The following is a 21,012-nucleotide window of genomic DNA, read 5'->3' on the forward strand; positions in this document are numbered from 1 at the left end:
TTCGGAATATTTAAGATACTATTGCGTCATTACCAAAATGCATTTTTTGTTTACCCTCTCTCCTTGCAAACCGCCGTAGCAAAATGGGGCAATACATGTTCAGACACGTCCAAGTACAGACAACATTCGGCACTAGGCCCGATATGACTGCCATTCCCAGCGATATCTTTTGCTAAAAAATAAATATCTACATACATAGTACTCATTTATCATGACCCGTATACAGAATATATAAAGTTAAACACAAACCCTAACTTGTTAGAAACCTTTGTAGTAAATCAAGTGGCAAGGATTCAACAACTGTATACAGAGGCTACTTGGAATCATGTGCCATCATCTAATAACTCGGATAACTTATCACGAAGTTTATCAATTACGAAATAGAAATACAACAGGTGGCACGGTCCGTGGTGGATCACAAACATAAATACATAGTCTCAACTGATACAACGAGAAAAAAAGGCGGAGCAGCTGAAGTCAAAGAGGACATTAGCGATTATGAGTATTCAATCAGAAAACAATCTATTAAGAGGATATTCTTCTTACAATAAGTTATTAAAAGTTAATGCTTATTGTCTACGTTTTAAAATAAATTATAAGTAATCGAGAGCAAAGATAATCGGACCATTGGTTATACAAGAATTGGATTGATCAGAAATCGTAATTATTGAGCTATCATAAGTGGAAATATTTGCGACAGAGATATCAACTTTCGCTAAAAAATAGTCTATTCAAAAAGCAAGTAAATTAGCAGCATTTAATCTGTTTTTGACCAAAATGAAGTTTTGCAAATCAGAGTGTGATTACTGCATACTAGCGTAAATCAATTGTTGTATACCATTCAACGACAATTTTGGATCATACAAAGATAACGAGAAATCAAAAGAGTGATAAAAAGTTGTACAAAATGCTTTCGTCTGAAATCTAAGAGCAAGAAGATCATAATGGGTGATCTATCAAAAGAGAGAGTCTGTAAAAATCTTCAAGCTTTTATTGAAAACGGAGTTAATTACATAGAACCTTTCTTAATTCGAGAAAGGAGAAGAGGCAAGATAAACACCAGGAAAGGATTAATAGCAATCGTGGTGTGCTATGCATTCATCGCTGCTTTGCGGCATTTTACGGTAAGAAGATAATTTTGTAAACAAATTCTATCCAACAATGGAACAAATTTATCGGAGCAGATTGACAGTTTTAAGAAATTTACAAGTTTTTACAAAAAAAGAACGTATCAATCTCGCAGCCTTTAACACAACAATGGCTAACTTCCAACTTCTGCTACACCAAATATTATAATCAGATGTCAACAAGTTTTATGTCAATCGCCAAAGCGGGAATCGGAAGTTAGCCACATCGCAGGGACAAAATAGTACTATTCGCCCGGAAAACTTTAAACCGATATAACTTGTATAACTTGTAAAATAATTTTAATATATCATATTGGGTGTACAACTTAATTCGGTCCGTTTTTATTGCTTAAAAAACGCATTTATTTCAACGATGAAATAAATTATTACCTTATTCAAAGTATTGTCCATCGCTAGCCACTACTTTTTCCCATCTCTCTAGCAATTTATGGATTCCGTCGCAAAAGAAGCGTTCGTCTTTTGAAACCAAGAATGAATCAAGCCAATTTTTGATACCCTGTTTTGAAGTGAAGAGTATTCCAGTCAAAGCGTTCTGCATCGTTCAAAACAAATAGTAGTCGGAAGAGACAAGGTTTGAGCTATAAGGCGGGTAAGCCAGAACTTCCCATCCGCTATTTTCCAAATAGTTTTTAACCAGAACAGCAACATGAAGCCGAGCGTTGTCATGGTGAAAGATTATGGACTCGTGTCTGGTCGCATATTCTGGACGTTTTTTGGCTGTAGCTCGCTTTAAATGGATCAATTGTTGCTTGTAGAAGTCTCCCGTGATGGTTTGACCAAGTTTTAACAGCTCATAGTAAATCACACCCTTCTGATCCCATCAAATACAAAGCATTACCTTGGCACCATGGATATTCGCCTTCAGCGTTGATGTTCCCGGTTAGCCGCTTATTTAAAACAAAACTCGACATTTTCCACGCAGTAAAAATTAAACTTGTTGTGCAAAACTCAAAGGCTTGTAAACAATATTTGGTTGACAGATGTTAACACTTCACGATACAGCAAAAATCAGCTGTCGCCGTCAACTATTTATAGCACCTAAAGCCATCTTTTAAAAACGGACTGAACTAAGTTGTACCCCCAATACATTATTGTACTCTTTAAAAAAACGCTACAACTTTTATCATATAGAAATATTCACTTTACCATGCAAAGATTATACATGTCTTTCTGTTCTTTAACATAGATAATGTCTTTAAGTAACTACTGCGTTCACAATAAAGTTTAGCTCAAGCCATTTAATTTGACATTACATTTATTGGATCTATCTCTGTTAGTTTACAAAATAAAAGAGGGTAGCCACTTATACGAAGAAACCCTGTATATGTAATAGATCCTTGTTAGTATTAATATTGTTAAACTGATTAGCAGTTTAATATTATGATATTACATTTCTGGATTAATTTAAGAGTTTTATTTCAAGATCGAATATGTTTTATTTCAAGATGAATATGTTACGCGCAGTTCAAAGCAAATATATATAAAATCATCTATGAAAAATACTTGATCCACTTTAACCATTTCTTAAAAGTAATTATTTTAATAAATAATTTTTTATAAAATATACAATAACTAATTTTTCATTTTTAATAAAATTCAAAAATTTTATTAAATTATCATAACTTGTTTCTTAAAACCATAGCATTTTAAAAGTTTGCAATATTTTTCATTTATCTTACAAAGAAAACCCTTAAGAAACAAGTCATCAATTTTAATAAAATTTTATGGGTATGTAGTATTTACTCACATCTTTACTGTAGTAAACAGTTCGTTGCGGGTATTAAGTATTCTCGAGAAAATGATGTTTAAATATTACCAGTACCTAGTACCGTTACAGTTTTCAGCTTTTTTTATAAGGTCTACACAAAAAAAACAATAATAATAAAACCGTTTTACTCGAAGACCGTTGTAAGTGTGACAATTTTTCTAACGCCGAACGCTACGCCGCTGACTCAACAATCGTTTTACTGTAACGGTACTATAAATGTTGAAAATATTTAATAGTCATTTTCTCGAGAATGCCTAATATCTGCAACAAACTGCTTTACTACAGTAAAAGTATGAGTGAATAATACACACTCATAAAATTTTATTAAAATCGGACTTGTTTCTTGCTGCCCTTGTTAGTTCAGACTACAGCCCACACTTTTAATAACTAAAATTCTTGTAAAAATCCTTTTATTATATTTTGTTTTAGTTGGAAAACTGCAATTATATCAACCACCGACACAAATATTTTTTTATGCTTTGTTTTTAAATGTAACATAAAAATAAATAATCATTTAGTTTAAAAAAAATATAAATATTTGTATATATTTGTTAATTATGTATATATATTTATGTGTATATACATACATACATATATATATATATATATATATATATATATATATATACATGTATGAAAGTATAGAATATATGCAGCAATTTTTCTTAACAAAAATTCCCAAAAACAGAGCAATATTTTTGCAGTCTAGACTAGAATATTTTTCCTTTTAATTTAAATGTGTGTGTGTGTGTGTGTGTGTGTGTGTGTGTGTGTGTGTGTGTGTGTGTGTGTGTGTGTGTGTGTGTGTGTGTGTGTGTGCGCGCGCGTGTACATAAGACAAGATTAAAATTTATTTTAGTAATTGTAACAAAATAAAATACATACGTCGCAACGGGCGCGTCGTTTTTTATGCGCGATCAGCATAGCGCGATAGGTCTCCTCCGTTTGTTCGCGTACAAATAAAGATCTATTAGAAGCATATTCCATCCGCTGCAGAGTGGAGAATACAGGCCGAATCGTGTCATCCTCGTGATTAAGCTGAAGGCCTTTAACTGACAGTCCCTGAAGACTGGTGAAACGTCGTTTTTTCTTTTGTTTAGCTACGGTCATTTGATAATGCGGATAGTTCTCTTCATTCTCGGACGTCGTATCAGCGGACAGTCTCGTGCTGGTTCTGAGCTCCGCTCGAACCGCGTTTAGCTCCTCTAAGTAGCGTAACTGAGTCTTCTCTTCAACTATTAATATTATTATTATTATTATTATTATTATTATTATTATTACAGAAATTCAATTACTTGTAAGAGCCACTGTGGTTGTTGGTGCATGAAAATTATCTGATGAAAAATGGATTCACTTAATGTATTTAAGTATTAATGTACTTTAAAAAAAAAATTACCCATAACATTTTTTTATTTAAATAAAAAAATGTATAATTTCTCAAAACGATACCACAATTATAAAAAATTTTTTATATTTTGTCATATTTTTCCTGAAAACATCCTTGGTAAAAGTTTTTCTCATAATTTTTATATGAATTGGATATTTTTCAGAAATACTTGAAAGTCCACATCCTCACTTTAAATTTTTGATACATGTGAATTCTGAAATATTCTGAAACTTCTCATATCACAAAAAAAAAATATTAGGAGTACAAATTGAAAACCGCCGTTTTTCAGTAGATGGCGCCAGCGGTAAATGCTGGCGCCAAACGTTAGATCAAAAATTTTAAATGTAAAGTTGGGCATCTGGCAACAATTCCTTATCATTGCAGTTGTGAATTTTTATCGGCGTTATATATTTTTTTGTGATCGAAAATGTCGAAATTTGTGCCCAATAAGCGTCATTTGCGGGAAATTTTGCTTTTTGCCTTCAATTCGAAAAAATCTGCGGCTGAGGCGCGTCGAATGATTGTAAAAACTTATGGCTTCCATTAGTGAAAGAACGTGTCGAGAATGGTTCCAACGCTTCAAAAGTGGTGATTTCGGCGTAGAAGACAAGGAGCGTCCCGGACAGGTGAAAAAGTTTGAAGACGCACAATTGGAAACATTACTGAATGAAGATTCATCTCAAACGCAACAGGAGCTTGCAGATTCATTGGGCGTGACTCAACAAGCTATTTCACATCGTTTGAAAACCATGGGAATGATCCAAAAGCATGGACACTGGGTGCCATACGAATTAAAGCCGAGAGACGTCGAACGGCGTTTTTTCGCGTGCGAACAGCTGTTCCAACGGCAAAAACGGAAGGGTTTTCTGCATCGTATTGTAACCGGCGATAAAAAGTGGATCCATTATGATAATCCAAAGCGAAAAAAATCGTGGGGCTACCGCGGCCATGCATCAACAACGACGGCCAAGCCAAACATCCATGGCTCAAAGCTCATGCTATGTATTTGGTGGGACCAGCTCGCCGTGATTTATTATAAGCTGTTGCAACCGGGTGAAACCATCACAGGAGCTCGCTACCGAATACAACTAATGCGTTTGAGCCGAGCATTGCAGGAAAAACGGCCACAATACGAGCAAAGACACGAAAAAGTGATGTTGCTGCATGACAACGCTCGGCCACATGTTGCTCAGGTCGTTAAAACCTATCTGGAAACATTGAAATGGGACGTCTTACCTCATCCGCCGTATTCTCCTGACATCACCCCTTCAGATTACCACTTGTTCCGATCAATGGCGCATGGCCTGGCTGAGCAGCACTTCCATTATTACGAAGAGGCCAAAAACTGGGTCGATTCGTGGATCGCCGCAAAAGACGAGCAGTTTTTTCGACGCGGGATTCGTATGCTGCCCGAAAGGTGGGAGAAAGTAGTGGCCAGCGATGGACAATACTTTCAAGAATAAGTATGTAACCATTTTTCAACAATCAATCCTCAAATTTTGACAAAAAACGGCGGTTTTCAATTTGTACTCCTAATACTTTCAACTTTTTTAGATTTTATAACATTTCATAAAAAATTATAGAACAAAAAATAATAGAAATCTTAGAATACTTTATAATTAACAAATATAAAAAATTCTGAGAAAAGACGTTGACATTCTGAGTATTTATGAAAAGTATTCTAATTCTTATAAAAAAATCTGAAAGTTATAAAATTAAATAAATATTCTAAAAAATTATACAAAAAAAAACAAAAACATAATTAAAAAAAAACTTAATATTAAAACATTAAGTAATAAAAAACAAGAAATTACGAGTCAAACGTGATAGTTGTTGCGTCAATAACAAGTAATATATTTACATAGTAATCAATACATCAGCGCAAAACGTAAATTTGTAGATTTGGACGCGTTTCGACTTCTTTTGAAGTCATTATCAACGAAGCTGATACGGCTAAATGGCTAATGTAACGGCTAAATAACTAATGTAACAATGTAAAGAGTAACGGTGGACATTATAAAGATTCTTTCTTCAGTTGGCAAAGCACCAAATAGATACAACGGAGCAAAAATATGGTAGGCTGAGAAGTCGACTTCATCACAATCACTCCACTCCACTCCTGAATATTGGTGTCCACCCGTTGCTAGCGCACAAAGGCGTTACGACCCTTCCACACATTTTATAAAGTCCCCAAATTTTATACGTAGTTTGTCCTTAGATTCAAGGAGTTACAGAATACACAACAAAGTGCACGATCAAAGTCACTATCTTGAGAAAAACCAAAATCCCTTAGAATTAAAGGCGAGCTCATAAGGATGGGTTAAATACATAAGAAACATGTTTTTAAAAAACTAAATAAAAGTCTGCAGAGCTTGCTAAGAGGTTTTTGGAGAATGACAAAAATGTTAGGAAGATAATCAGCAAATTCCTCACGTAGATAATTAATTAGCATCTTAGATTTGCTAACATAAAGTGGACAGTAGAAGATTACGTGATTGATATCTTCTCTGCTTTCTCCGCAGCTGTAATTAGACGTCTTCACGATGTTTTTTCTATTCAGACTGTAAGCAAGATTATAATGGTCGTATTCTATTTATAGCAATAATATTTTCTCTGGAAATGCGTTTTCTGTAGTACCAGAATTTCTTGCATTTTCCCATGTACAATCTCGTAAACATTCTTCCCTTGACTCGACCTGCTTCTTCCAAATATTTTGTAAAGTTGCGGTTTTTAATTGCCACTGCATCTGCATAAAAGTCTTCATGTGATATTTTAAATTTAAGTTTATGACCATTCCTGGCAGCCTCCTTTGCAGTTGTATTAGCCATTTCGTTGCCCTAAATACCTGAATGGGATGGAACCCAGCAAAGTAAAACTCTAATATCTGTTAATAAGAGCTTGAATAACTTCATTTTTATTTGTGCTATAAGATAGTTGTTCTGTCGCGTTTTATTGTTCTGAATTGCTAATAAAATACTCAAAGAATCTGTAAATATTGTTGCTCTTGCCCATTTATGCTTTTCTATTATGTCAATCGCTTGGAGTATTGCCCAGGTTTCAGCCAAAAAGATGCTCGTTCCTGAAGGGAGCTTGTGTTTAAGAAATAGATTTATGATAGGGACGTAAACTCCCGCTCTAACAAGCTCACAGTTTCTCATAACCAAACCGTCGGTGTATATTGCTACTGCGTTTTCAATAAAATCCTCTTCCAGAGATCGAGCATGTGCAATACACTGACAATGCGGTTATCTTTTTCTTTAATTTTTGCCAGAGAAATATCAATGTTTGGAAAGTAAAAATTAGGCGCAAATTCCCTGACCATACCAGGGGGAAACTGGGACCTATACATAATTTTAGAAGAATATTCTAAGCGGATAAAATAATTGAATAGAGAAAATTGTGTTAATATTTTTATTTTTTGATTGCGCATTATTGACTCAGACCTGAGGTAATATAAACTTTCAAGAGCGACGCTATTAGGAGAAGCAAAACATTTACAGATACTTGCAAAACAACATTTCAATTCTAATTCTAAGAGTAGGTTCGCATGCTTCACATTTATAGAGGTAGAGTTACGGTAACCCAGTGCCAATCTCACCGCACAAAACTGCATTTTTGTATTTTGCAAAAAGTAGTTAAATTGTTTTTGTAAGAAAATATTTGGCATCCATATTCTATAATGCTGCAAAACATTGCTCTGTATATAGTGAGAAGGGCCTGAGAGTGTGCGCCCCATCTCACTCCTGTAAGTGAGGCTATAATATCGACTATCTTACGACCCTTCCGCAGCAAATACGCAAAATAATCCTTCTCTGTAAGATGTTTATCCAAATAAAATCCTAAAAATCTGACTGCATTAACACGCGGAATCTCATTACTTTCTATCGATATCATACAAAGTTGTATATTACCTCGATGTTTGTCAAAGACCATGATTTCCGACTTATCCGGCGATATGTTCAGTCTCCTACTCTTAAGAAATATATTAATTTTATTTAATGTAAGTTGGATTTTACATCTAGCTTCTGCGATATTTTTGAAGGTCAAAAACACTACAATATCATCCGCGTATTGCAAGATCTTAGTATTCTCAGCAAGACAGTAACCAATATTTCTTAGGTATAAATAAAAAAAAAGCGGACTTAGAATAGAGCCCTGTGGTGTTCCCTTTCTGGCCAACAGTAAACCCCAAAACTTTCCTTCTACCACAAAGAATAACTTTCTTTCTGCGAGTAAATTAGTAATTAATTGTCTGATGCGCGGTAGAAAACCTATTTCTTCTAAATCTTTAATGAGTATATCAGGGCAGACGTTATCAAACGCTTTCCTAATATAAATAAACGCGCACACAACAAATTTATTTAAAAGAAAACTAGTGCGCACAAAGCTGGATAGAGCTACTAATGCGTCTGAACAAGATTTAAGAGGTTTAAAGCCGAGCTAAAAATTTGGTAGTAGGCTGCGAGTTTCAACGTACCAACGCAGTCTGTAGTAAATAACTTTTTCCATCACTTTTAACAAACAGGAAAATAGTGAGATCGGCCTCATTCCTGTACCCTAAGATTTGGGGATAAAAATAACCAGAGCGGAGTTCCAGTTCTCCGGGAATTTGCTCTCCCAAAAGAGGTCATTGTATAATTCTGTTAGAGTAATTATGTATTGCTGCGAAAGAGCTTTGATGACTTCATTATTGATTTGGTCTAGGGCAGGGGCGGATCTGCTCTTCATAGAAAAAAATGGAGCCGATTACTTCCTCTATTGTTATTCTTTTTTCTAGCATTGACAACGGGTCATTAGGATCTTGCCAATTGGCTTCAATTTCTTGTGAGGAAGAACCCTAAATTGCACTCACAAACAAAGGGGTACATGACGAAAGACATAATTTATTTATGAATTCATTTTGAAGTCGTAGGATCAATTTTGTATCTTGCATAGTATTGGTATTATTTAAGTTTCTTTTCCTGAATTTTTTAGCAATTGCCCACACATGGGCCGAAGGGGTTTTATCATTAAAAGAAGAGCAAACCCGATGCCAGCCTTTCTTCTTTTCTTTGAATAGTGTCTTAGAACATTTTTTTTTTTTAGTAGATATATAATGATTGAAATTTTCAATTGATGGACGCTGCTTATAACACTTAAGGGCTGTCCTTCTTTCCTCTACTGCCGACCGACATTCCTCGTTCCACCACGGAGGAGAGAGGACCCGGGACGGCTTCTTAATTACCGTTCGCGGCATGCAGTCTCGCGCGGGGAAAAAGCCGTACACCACCGATTTAATTTGTTGGATGAAGTAGTTATATTTTTCATTTGTGCCCGCTATGTCGTCTATTTTATTTTGAATATCTGTGCGTAATAGTGTGCAATTTAGTTCACTTAAATGTTCTTTACTTAAATTATTCTTATAAACAAATTTTCCCGTACGATCAATCTGTCCTCCTATCACGTTGATCACTGAGTAGTGGTCACTGCCTAAAGAATCATCCTCTGTATGTGATGAGCATAATATGGCCAGCCGCGGTCTCCATCACAATCAATGTCCCAAATAAGGTTGATGAACCAAGTGGTTCATAAGATATGCAGCAAACTGTGACAGAACGTGGAAATTAAGGAAGAAGAAAAAATAAAAACATGTCAAAGACTCACCAGCACTGCCATATAATGCTCTGAAGCAAGATGTTGACGTCAAATAAAAAACACTGTCAATTAAATAAAACTTCAAAATCAAATGTGCCAATGATAATAATAAATAAATAAAGTGTGATAAAGAATGCGGCACAAGAACAGTGTAATATTGTGTAGTGAATCGGCACAGAACAAATCAGTGTTTGGTCATCAACGGTCCACGTACAAATGAGAACGAAATCATTGCGAACAAGCGAGGTCAAAATAATATTTATAATTTGTCTACGGACAGCGGTGTAAGTATGATCAAGAAAGTCAGTATCTGTTTGTAAATTCAAACTCGCACTCTGAGATCTAATATGTAACATCTCAGAAGTAAGACATTTAAAAATGTTTTTCTCAACATCAAGAATTTTTATATTATTCTAATCAAAGTCATGATTATGATGCAGCCTATGGTCGGTGATAACAGAATTTGTTGTTGTATTTCTGTGTATTACGTATTCAATTGTCTACCTGTCTGGCCTACGTAGGAAGCATCACAATCTTTACACAAAAGATCCGTTTGTTGTATCCATCCGGTGCTTTGTCAACTGAAAAATCTTTTTATAATGTCCACCGTTATTCTTTACATTGTTACATTAGCTGTTACATTAACCGTTTAGCCATCAGCTTCGTTGATAATGACTTCAAAAGAAGTCGAAACGCGTCCAAATCTACGTATTTACGTTTTGCGCTGATGTATTGATTACTATGTAAATATATTACTTGTTATTGACACATCAATTATCACATTTGACGACAAATTGTTTTTCATTACTTAATCTTTTTATACAAAAAAAATTTTTTTTTAATTTTCACCAGGAACCTGTACATGTCATACAGACCTGCTCGGACCGTGTACGCGCGGTCGAACGAAGCAGCTGTCATTTAGAGGACAACGTATTGTTTGGGTTACCGATTTGCACAAGAATTTTATATAGTATAGTACTCTATCAGAAAGTTATCTGAGTAAAAGAACAGGATGCGCCTTTTAGCCGTTTTTGTAAGAAATTATTTTAAAAAATACGGCATTTCTTATATATCAGTTCATTCTGTTACTCAGCAAGAAGATAGCGTAGCTCAGCGGTTAAGCGTGCAACTATGGCGCTGCCGATCCGAGTTCGATTCCTGCCATTCTTTTTTTTTAATGCAATCTAACAACAAAATTTATTTATATAAAATTAAGTTAATTTAAGCAACAATTTTATTTTCTGATGTGAAATTTTAGACCATTATTTAAACTTAATTATAATTTAATATAAAAGTACAAACAAGTGCATAATAATGTGCTAACATTTTTATTCATCGTCGTTATCACTATCAACATCTTTTACAAATTGTTTACAATCATTTGGGTGATACTTGCCAGAAATACGTCAAACGAAGATTTCGCTCACACCATTCTTTTTTTTTCTTTGTTTCACGTGCTTCTATGACAAGTATCATCCAAATAATTGTGAACAATTTGTAGAAGACGTTGATAGTGATAATAACGACGAATAAAAATGTTAGCACATTATTATTCAATTGTTTGTACTTTTATATTAAATTATAATTATGTTTAAATAGTGGTCTAAAATTTCATATCAGAAAATAAAATTGTTGCTTAAATTAACTTAATTTTATATGAATAAATTTCGTTGTTAGATTGTATTAAAAAAAAAAGAATGGCAGGAATCAAACTCGGCTCGGCAGCGCCATAGTCGCACGGCTGAGCTACGCTATCTTCTCGCTGAGTAACAAAACTGATATATAAGAAACGCCGTATTTTTCAAAATAATTTCTTACAAAAACGGCTAAAAGGCGTATCCTGTTCTTTTACTCACAAGGGGAGGACCAGGTGAAAGACCCTGGGATTTTGATCCCAATTTTTTTTATTCTGGAGACGAAAAAAAAGTTTACGTCTTCCGGCGTTTCATCGAATAGGCCTTAGTTTCAAAATAATAAATTTGTGAAAATTGGCCATACCGCGGCGCGCTATATGAGCCTTCCCGGTAACTATTCTTGCAATCGTTGCAGTCGGCTCCGTGCGTTAAGTGCTTGCTTCACAATCGTAAGATCCGGGTTCGCTCCCAAATGTGTGCAATATTTTTTTTATTTTTAATAAATGTATTTATATATCTTGATGATATTAATATAGTATGCAAATTTCTAAAATAGAAAATTTAATTTAATATCATTTTCTAAACTTCAATTTAAATTTAATTTGAAGGGAATTTGAATTCAAGTAATAATATTTGAAATAATAAATAGGTAATAATAATAATAATATATAAGTAAAATCTGCAATACTTAAATAATTAACTTTTGTAATAAAAGTATTTACATTTACATTCACAATCAGATGTTTGTTTATTATTCTTCTTTTACGATTAATTATTTAAAAAACTAGAATTTTAAAATACTGTTAATATTATTTCCAATTAAATTTTAAATTAAACAATTTAAAAATTTAGATACGTTGCCTTTATATGTTATCCATTTCAAATAACTTATATATTATTATTATTATTACCTATTTATTATTTCAAATATTATTACTTGAATTCAAATTCCCTTCAAATTAAATTTAAATTGAAGTTTAGAAAATACATTAAATTTTCTATTTTAGAAATTTGCATACTATATTAATATCATCAAGATAAATACATTTAAAAAAAAAAAAAAAAAAAAAAAATGCACATATCCGGGAGCTAACCCGGATCTTACGATTGTAAAGCAAGCACCTAACGCACGGAGCCGACTGCACTGGTTGCGAGAACAGTTACCGGGAATGCTCATATAGCGCGCCGCGGTATGGCCAATTTTCACAAATTTATTATTTCGAAACTAAGACCTATTCGATGAAACGCCGGGAGACGTAAACTTTTTTTTCGTCTCCAGAATAACTAAAAAAATTGGAATCAAAATCCCAGGGTCTCTCACCTGGTCTTCCCCTTGTCAGATAACTTTCTGATTGAGTACTATACTATATAAAATTTTTGTGCAAATCGGTGTCCCGAACAATACGTTGTTCCCGTAAGAAGCGTTTAGTAAATTACAAGTGCAGTCGATAAGTCATCTCTAAAACATGGGGATAAAACCATTATCAAACACCTTGTTGTGTGTGTATGTGTGAAAATAACTAAACTCAACTGGTCGCCTCCTTCAGTTGCTTTCATATGCCAAACAAAATTGCATTCTTTTCACAGTTCTATTTTCTAAACTAAACGGTAAAAAATTGATCTTTTCATAATATCCGTTTCATGTTGCTCTATAACATGTTCGTCTTTTAATAACATGTCATTTCAAATTTAGGCACTACAAAAAACAATCTCATTGTAATTGCACTAACGTCTTCTAGTACAACATAGGGAAAAGTGGGTTAAATCGGATCTATTTGCAGTTTTTACTCTTTACGCAAATAAAGTCCAATCGTAAAACCAAACGTACCGTTGGAAAGATAATTTAATTCCCTTCATTTTTGCTTCAGACCATTTTGACGTATTTCTCGCCTATGTTGAACTATAATAGAAAATGTAAAAACGCTTTTCCTAATCTGGTTTAGAACCACTGGTTCCAAATCGGACACTTCCATTTTTACTAACTTTTAGATAGAATTTTAAAAGATTTTAACGTATTTTTTAAAATATTGAATAAAAACGAGCAATTTGACATTCAAAAATAAAAATTTTAATCAATACAATAAGATTAAGGCTCGTGTGTTACAAATTCAAATTTCACAAAAAAGGTCAAAATAAACGAGCAAATAAGATGACATGTATATTAAAATTAATGTTTACAAAAACGAAATCTTACATCATTATACGAAATGTTTCGGCTGTACTTAGCCTTCCTCAATCGTGTCTAAATTAACCAAGTAGTACAATTTTAATGCATTACGCTGACAATAATTAAATCGTTATTAAGAACTGAGAGCTTTATTTCTACATTTTTGTCAAAACGCTTAGCGGACGGAAGAGTCGCTAACCAGATCTCATACAGTAACTATGTTTATATACATTAAACAATCTGAAAAAAAAATCCGTTAAAAATAAAAATATTCGCGTATACAGACAATTCTTCCAGCATCGCTTTAAACAAATGTTTTTAATATACTTGCTTAAAATATCCTTCCATTACATTACATTATATATACCCTATGATCAGAAAGTACCGGGAATTTTTAAATAAAACAAAATAGAGTTAAATTTCTGGCAAATTTATTTTAACTCCTTCAAAATATGATCCATCTGAAGCAACACACATGTGCCAACGCTTGACCCAGTCCTCCATGCATCCCTGGTAGGCCGACGAAGGGATGGCCTTTAGTTCCCTCGTCGCATTCTCTTTGATCTCCTTGATCGACTGAAATCTCTTTCCACGAAGTGGCAACTTCAACTTGGGGAACAAAAAAAAGTCGCACGGGGCCATATCGGGTGAATACGGTGCTTGCTTGATGGTATTTACTTGATGTTTGGTCAAATAATTCAGTACAATTCGGGCTCGGTGCGATGGTGCGTTATCATCATGCAAAATCCAAGAATTGTCGGCCCACATTTCCGGCCGTTTGCGACGTACAGCATCTCTCAAACGCTTCAAAACGGATAAATAATATTCTTTGTTGACTGTCTGGCCCGGTGGAAGGTACTCATAGTGCACAACGCCTTGGCAATCGAAGTAAACAGTCAACATCACCTTCACTTTTGAGCGGCTTTGACGCGGTTTTTTCGGTTTCGGCTCGTCTTCGAAGCGCCACTCGGACGATTGTTGCTTTGTTTCCATGTCAAATTCATAGACCCATGTCTCGTCGCCCGTAATTATCCGTTTCATGAAGGTTGGATCACTTTGGGCTTCAGAAATCATCTCTTCAGCAACTGTCCTTCGGTGGTGTTTTTGCAAGAAATTCAGATCCTTCGGAACGAGCCTGGCTGCCACGCGTCTCATATCCAAAACATCAACCACAATATGCTGTGCCGTTCCATATGCAATGCCAAGTTCACTAGACATCTCTCTTAAGCTGGTATGACGATTTTCAAGCACCATTTCTTTCACTTTCTTCACGTTTTCATCGATGTTCGACATCGATGGACGTCCGGAACGAGGGAAATCTTCCATCACTGTACGACCACTTTTAAAGTCTTTATACCACTCGTATGCTCTTGTTTTTGATAGAGCAGATTCGCAAAATGCTTTTTGCAACATTTTCAGTGCATCGGCACACGAAATTTCGTTCGCAACACAAAATTTCAAACAAACTTTTTGTTCAACAAAATTATTCATGGTAAAATGCGGCAAAATGAAAAAAGTTGACTGATGTAAACAAACGCCAGGCAGACACTAATGATCGGGTGGCACTAAAACCTGACAGATGTGCGTCTTAAGGTCGTACCAACATAAGAAAAAAAAATAAACCGGTTCCCGCATGGGCGGTACTTTTAAATAAAAAATTCCCGGTACTTTCTGATCATAGGGTATATATATATATGTGTGTACACACATACACTTTTTTAACAGTGCAGAAAAATATTGTTTCTGAATAAAAATGCATTTTTTTTTCTTTTGCATAGATAAATTTGTAACTTAGAAAAGGGGGAAGAGTTAATAAAGTAGTTTACAAATTTTTAAAATAACTAATTAAAGTTAAAAATAAACATAGTTAATTTTTGAAATTAAGTAAATTAATAGTTATCAATTTTTTATTCTTATTATTTAACTTTTTCACTAATTAAGAGAAAATGAAGCAAGATGGTGTAGTTAAGGTTTGATAAATAAAAGTTAGGTTTTTATAATCAACAAATTATCTTTATATCTTAAATATTCTTTGCATATAAATTTTTCAATGTAACTCATTAAATAAAATTTTCAGAGAATTATAAACTTTATTTAAAAATAAAAATAAAATAAAATAGATATTTCTCTCCTTCTCGCGAGTAACTTTCAATGATCGAGAGACCACATTTAACGGATATATTCAATTGATTACTGCATTCGAATCGCGTAATACAGGAGATATCCATATTACCTCGCCACCCTGTCTTGTTCCCTTACTGTCAAATCCAAGAAAAACGTAAACAACCGAAAAATATTAGATATAAAGTAGATACACTCACCCATTATCGGTTGTGATTTGCGCCAATGAAGCTTTGACACCGTGCGATTCACTGGTTGATTGAACCCCTGCTTGTATGCATTCGATAATAAACTTTCCCGCGATTTTAACAGCTGATTTGCCAGTTCGTATGATCGTTTTCGTTCCTCAAACAATGATCTTCTTTTTTGCGCTTTGCGAACCAAGCCACGTATTCTTTTAATGTCGGGACGATAGTGACCGGAGGAGAGATGATTATGAAACTTGTCTAGTGGCGTTACGCCAAATCTACAATACGTTATATCCAAATTATTTTATTACATCAACTCCGGGACATACATAATTTGTTATTTTTATTTTTATAATTAGAGAAGAGAAAGGGGTCGTAAAATAAGTGCGCGGTTATGAGATAACATAATATATCATATAATTCACGGTAAATTTTAAGACCATTAAAATTACTTTATTACAGTTCTATTTAGACACTGTAGGATGGTTACTGGTCAGTAGTATTCGTTTTTATAGAAAAGGAATTTCAGTTTTGCAGATAGCAAAAATCTTTAAAGGTATATATTCTTCATGTAATTTTAAAAAGTACCTATTAATTTTTTAACTTTAGCTTGAAAAAATTGAATGTGGCTTTCAAATAATGTAATTAAATTTAAAGTGTAACGTAATGTGTATATAAATTCAGCACATAAAGTATTATGGAAAAGATCGTGAGCTAGTTATGTAATGACTGTTTTTACAATTTTACAACCTCATAGTGAATGTTGCATATTTATTAGTAAACAAATTATTTTAAAAAATTATTTTTTCAAATAAATACATTTTATAAAATGTTTATAAAACTTGTTTTGTGGGACTTATTAGCATGTAAGATTAACAAAGGATCATTAATGTATGATTTTTTTATAATTAAACACAAATGCCTTTTATGTATTTATAACATCAGTTATTAATATACCACAAACTTCCTCTCCTATCTCACAAACGCATTCTTTTTTCCTTCTTCAGTAAATTCTAAATTTCGTTCTATATACCCGATGGACTTCTATCTATAGAGTGATTGGTAGATTTCTAACAAACGTTAGTATTAACTGTTATTTTAAGAAAACAAAATGGTACTGCACGCACACACGCACAATCCTATTCCCTTGACTTTTCTATATATCTATACAAAATGTTCAGTATACGTAAGAAAAGAACATTTAAGAAATGATTCTAGATCAGGGGTCCTCAATCATTTTTAATAAAAATTTGTTTCAAAAATTAATAAAATTTCCGCGATCTGGAAAATTTTAATAGAGACTCAAGATCAAGTTCTACACGTCTACAAAATTACATTAATTCAAAAATGTGTTTTCTTTCCTTTTAGTTATATTTCTATTTTTATATTAAATATATATGTGAAAAATGACTGATAGTTAAAGATTTCCATGTTAACGCCTGTCCACTAAAATAGCACAATTTCTTCTGTTTACTTCTATTACTCAAGTATATGTCTACGGTTCAAATGCAGATCGTAATTGGTGAAATTTATAATATATTACTTATACATATAATATAGCTATTACTACTACTAATAACAATAAACCTATTCTGTTTCTGTTATACTGAACTACCTACATTAGTTTAGAGTTTATCTTTCTTTTTTTACATAAAGAAAAAAAATAAACTGTGAGTAAGTGTAGCCAATTCAGCTAAAAAAAGAACAGGCTTATATATCAGATCTGTCCAAAACCCGGCAAGTCAAAACGCTTCCACCATAGGCCTTCTATTCTTGTTTTAAATTCGTCAATCAAATATAACTTATTATTGTTTATAAAAAAGTTGTATGGTTCCATTAAATCTCAAAAAAAGATTAGATAAAACTCCATGAAACGTAGCAACTTCTTTTATATTATATAAAAGATTCAAAACAAGGTTTGACTCCCATAAGAGTCGGCACAAGGTGTTTGTGTGCACTAAGAATTTATGAGTAATCAGATATGTTGATTAAAGGCGTGCATAAGACGCTAGTTAACACAATTATTTACAATAGAACGCAGACGACGTTTTGACTCACAATTCGAGTCCTCTTCAGTGCATTATTTCCAATATTGCTGATATCCAAGATTCAAAACATATTCGTTACGGCAGCAAATCCATCAGTAATACGATGTAACGAATCATTTCACGGAATTTGCGTTGATCTTCATAAGTCAATAATTAATCGAACAATGAGTCACCTTATGATATATTACAGAAATTAGTCAAAAGTATAAATAAGATCACAATCGAGTGTGTTAATACAACTTACAGAAAGACTTATTGTTTAAACGTTTGTTAGTAAAAATTTTTTTCGAACATTGTGTGGTCCGCACTTGTGTCGTATTCGAGCGTAGACAGATAGAAACGGAGTCGAACAGGGGGAGAAAGAGAAACAGAACGGAGGAGGCAAGAAAGAGTTGAGAGAAAAAAAGAGTAGGAGGGGAATAGGAAGGTCAAAGTAGAAGAACAAGATATTACAATTTTATGAGAATAGAGTCATATGCAACATTTAATAGTTCCGTATCCGTATGTACATTCAGACCGTGTGATTGTCGTTTTATGCATAATGTCTCTGATATCAATCTTTTTGTCCGTAATTTTTCTTTGTCCAGAATCTGGATATTATCCCAGTCGAAATCTTGTAAGAAGTTAATTCTATAATCCGTAATCACAGAAATATTCGAAGTATTTCTAATGACGTAATTTCTATGTTCTAACATTCTTGACTTTAATGTTTCCCATGTTTGTCCCACATACGAGGCGTTGCAATCTCTACAATTTATTTTGTAGATAACATTAGGTTGTGAATAAGGCGGTATTTTATCTTTTTGTGCTTTTATAAACATGTTGAATTTGTTCAAACTTTTGTATACCAAACGGATACCAGAATCTTTTCTAAATAAATTAATAAATCTATTAGAGACCTTAGGTATGTATAGAATGACAAAAAACTTGCTTTTCTGTTCACAGTTTGGATGAGAATTAGTAACATTCACCTTATTCCATAGAGGATTAAAAACAATTTTTTTAAGTCTTTGTTTCATCGTAGCAAAAATCAAATCCAATATTTAATAGTGTCCATTATTTAATAAAGTGTCAATAATACATTCAAAATTTTTTTGACGGAATTCAGTATGTGATAGTCTTAACACCCTATCAATTAGCCTTGTTACAATGGCCACTTTTTATTTGAGTGGATGGCATGAGTGGTAACTAAGATATCTACTTGATGCTGTTGATTCGCGATATCAATCCGTTATGACTTGTTTGCCCGATTTAATTAAGGTGACATCCAAGATATTTAATGTGTCACCTCCAACTTCTATAGTAAATTTTAATCTTAGATGGTAATTATTGAACACGTCCACCAAGTTGCCAAAGTGAATATCTGGTGCTGCTAAAGCAATGTCATTTACATACCTATAGTAAAAAGTGGCGGTGAACGGTAGCCTCAAAATAGAAAAAGTTTCCAGATCCTAAATCAGTAGTAATCGGAAATAGAAGGGACCTCATGGGAGTTTTAAAAGTTTGTTTAAAAGTTTGTTTATATAATTTGTTATTTAATTGGAGAAAAGTCGAATGTAAAATTAATTTGACGGCAATAAAAAATTCATCACGTGTTAATTTTGTATTATCTTTAATTATATTCCATCTATTTTCCAAGGCCATGAGGGCCAAATCCAAATGTATGTTAGTAAAAAGAGAAATCACATCAAGAAAAACTAAAGAATAATCTAACAGAATTTCTAATTTTTGTGATTTTATTAACAAGGTCATAACTATTGTGGATTTCGTCGGCCAAATTAGGCACAATACCAAAAATAATTTTATGTAAAAATACTGCTAAGTTATGTAGAGAACTGTTGATAGAAAAGACAATAATGCAAAGCGGGACGTCTTGTTTGTGTAATTTAAGCAACCCGTAAGCCAACGGCAATATCGCGTTAGAACTATTCAAATATCTATAAGTTGAAGGATTGTGATAAAATTAAGATGCTTCCACCTCTTTAACACTCTTTAGCTCCGTTAATACTTTGTTGATTGGGTTACGCAACAAAATAAAGCAAGTGTCATTATCCGCTAAAATAGTTTCCATCTTGACCACATAATCATGAATGTTCATACAAACCACCGTATTGCCCTTATCTGCACGCGTGAGCATAATGTGAAGATTATTTTTTAAAAAAGTTTTTGTATTTGCAAAAATAATAATTTTTTATTGTTAATTCTACTATTACATGTTCAATAATTACCATCCAAGATTAAAATTTACTATAGAAGTTGAAGGTGACACATTAAATTTCTTGTCATCTTAATTAAATCGGGCAAACAAGTCATAACGGATTGGTATCGCAAATCAATATCGTTAAGTAGATATCTCAATTACCACTCATACCATCCACTCAAACAAAAAGTGGGCACTGTAATAGAGCTAATTGATAGGGTGTCCATCAAAAAATTTCTAATGTATTATTGACACTTTATTAAATAATGGACACTATTAAATATTGGATTTGATTTTTGCTACGGTGAAACAAAGATCTAAAAAAATTGTTTTTAATCCTCCATGGAATAAGGTGAATGTCACTAACTCTCATCCAAACTGTAAACAGAAAAGCAAGTTTTTTGTCATTCCATGCATACTTAAGGTCTCTGAAAAATTTATTAATATATTTAGAAAAAATTCTGGTATCCGTTTGGTATACAAAAGTTTGAACAAACTCAACATTTTTATAAAAGCACAAAAAAATAAAATACCGCCTTAACCTAATGTTGTCTACAAAAAAAAATTATAGAAATTGCAACGCCTCGTATGTGAGACAAACAGGGGGAACATTAAAGTCAAGAATGTTAGAACATAAAAATTACATCATTAGAAACACTTCGAATACTTCTGTGATTACGGATTATAGAATTAATTTCTCACATGATTTCGACTGGG

The 21,012-nt window shown here is 33.3% G+C and overlaps 1 protein-coding gene across 6 annotated transcripts in view; it reads right to left on the bottom strand.

Moving 5' to 3' along the window:
* Positions 1–21,012, bottom strand: part of LOC105207833 (nuclear factor related to kappa-B-binding protein) — a 114,735-nt gene that overhangs the window by 53,529 nt on the left and 40,194 nt on the right. For all 6 annotated transcript variants that reach the window (XM_039457661.1, XM_039457659.1, XM_039457658.1 and 3 more), the window contains 2 exons: positions 16,060–16,325; positions 3,802–4,151 (listed from right to left, as the gene is read on the bottom strand). In XM_039457661.1, coding sequence (XP_039313595.1) covers positions 3,802–4,151; positions 16,060–16,325 — 616 coding nt within the window. The remainder of the gene's footprint in view (positions 1–3,801; positions 4,152–16,059; positions 16,326–21,012) is intronic.

Source organism: Solenopsis invicta, chromosome 14 (genome assembly GCF_016802725.1).
Source record: "Solenopsis invicta isolate M01_SB chromosome 14, UNIL_Sinv_3.0, whole genome shotgun sequence".
Classification (NCBI taxonomy): domain Eukaryota; kingdom Metazoa; phylum Arthropoda; class Insecta; order Hymenoptera; family Formicidae; genus Solenopsis; species Solenopsis invicta.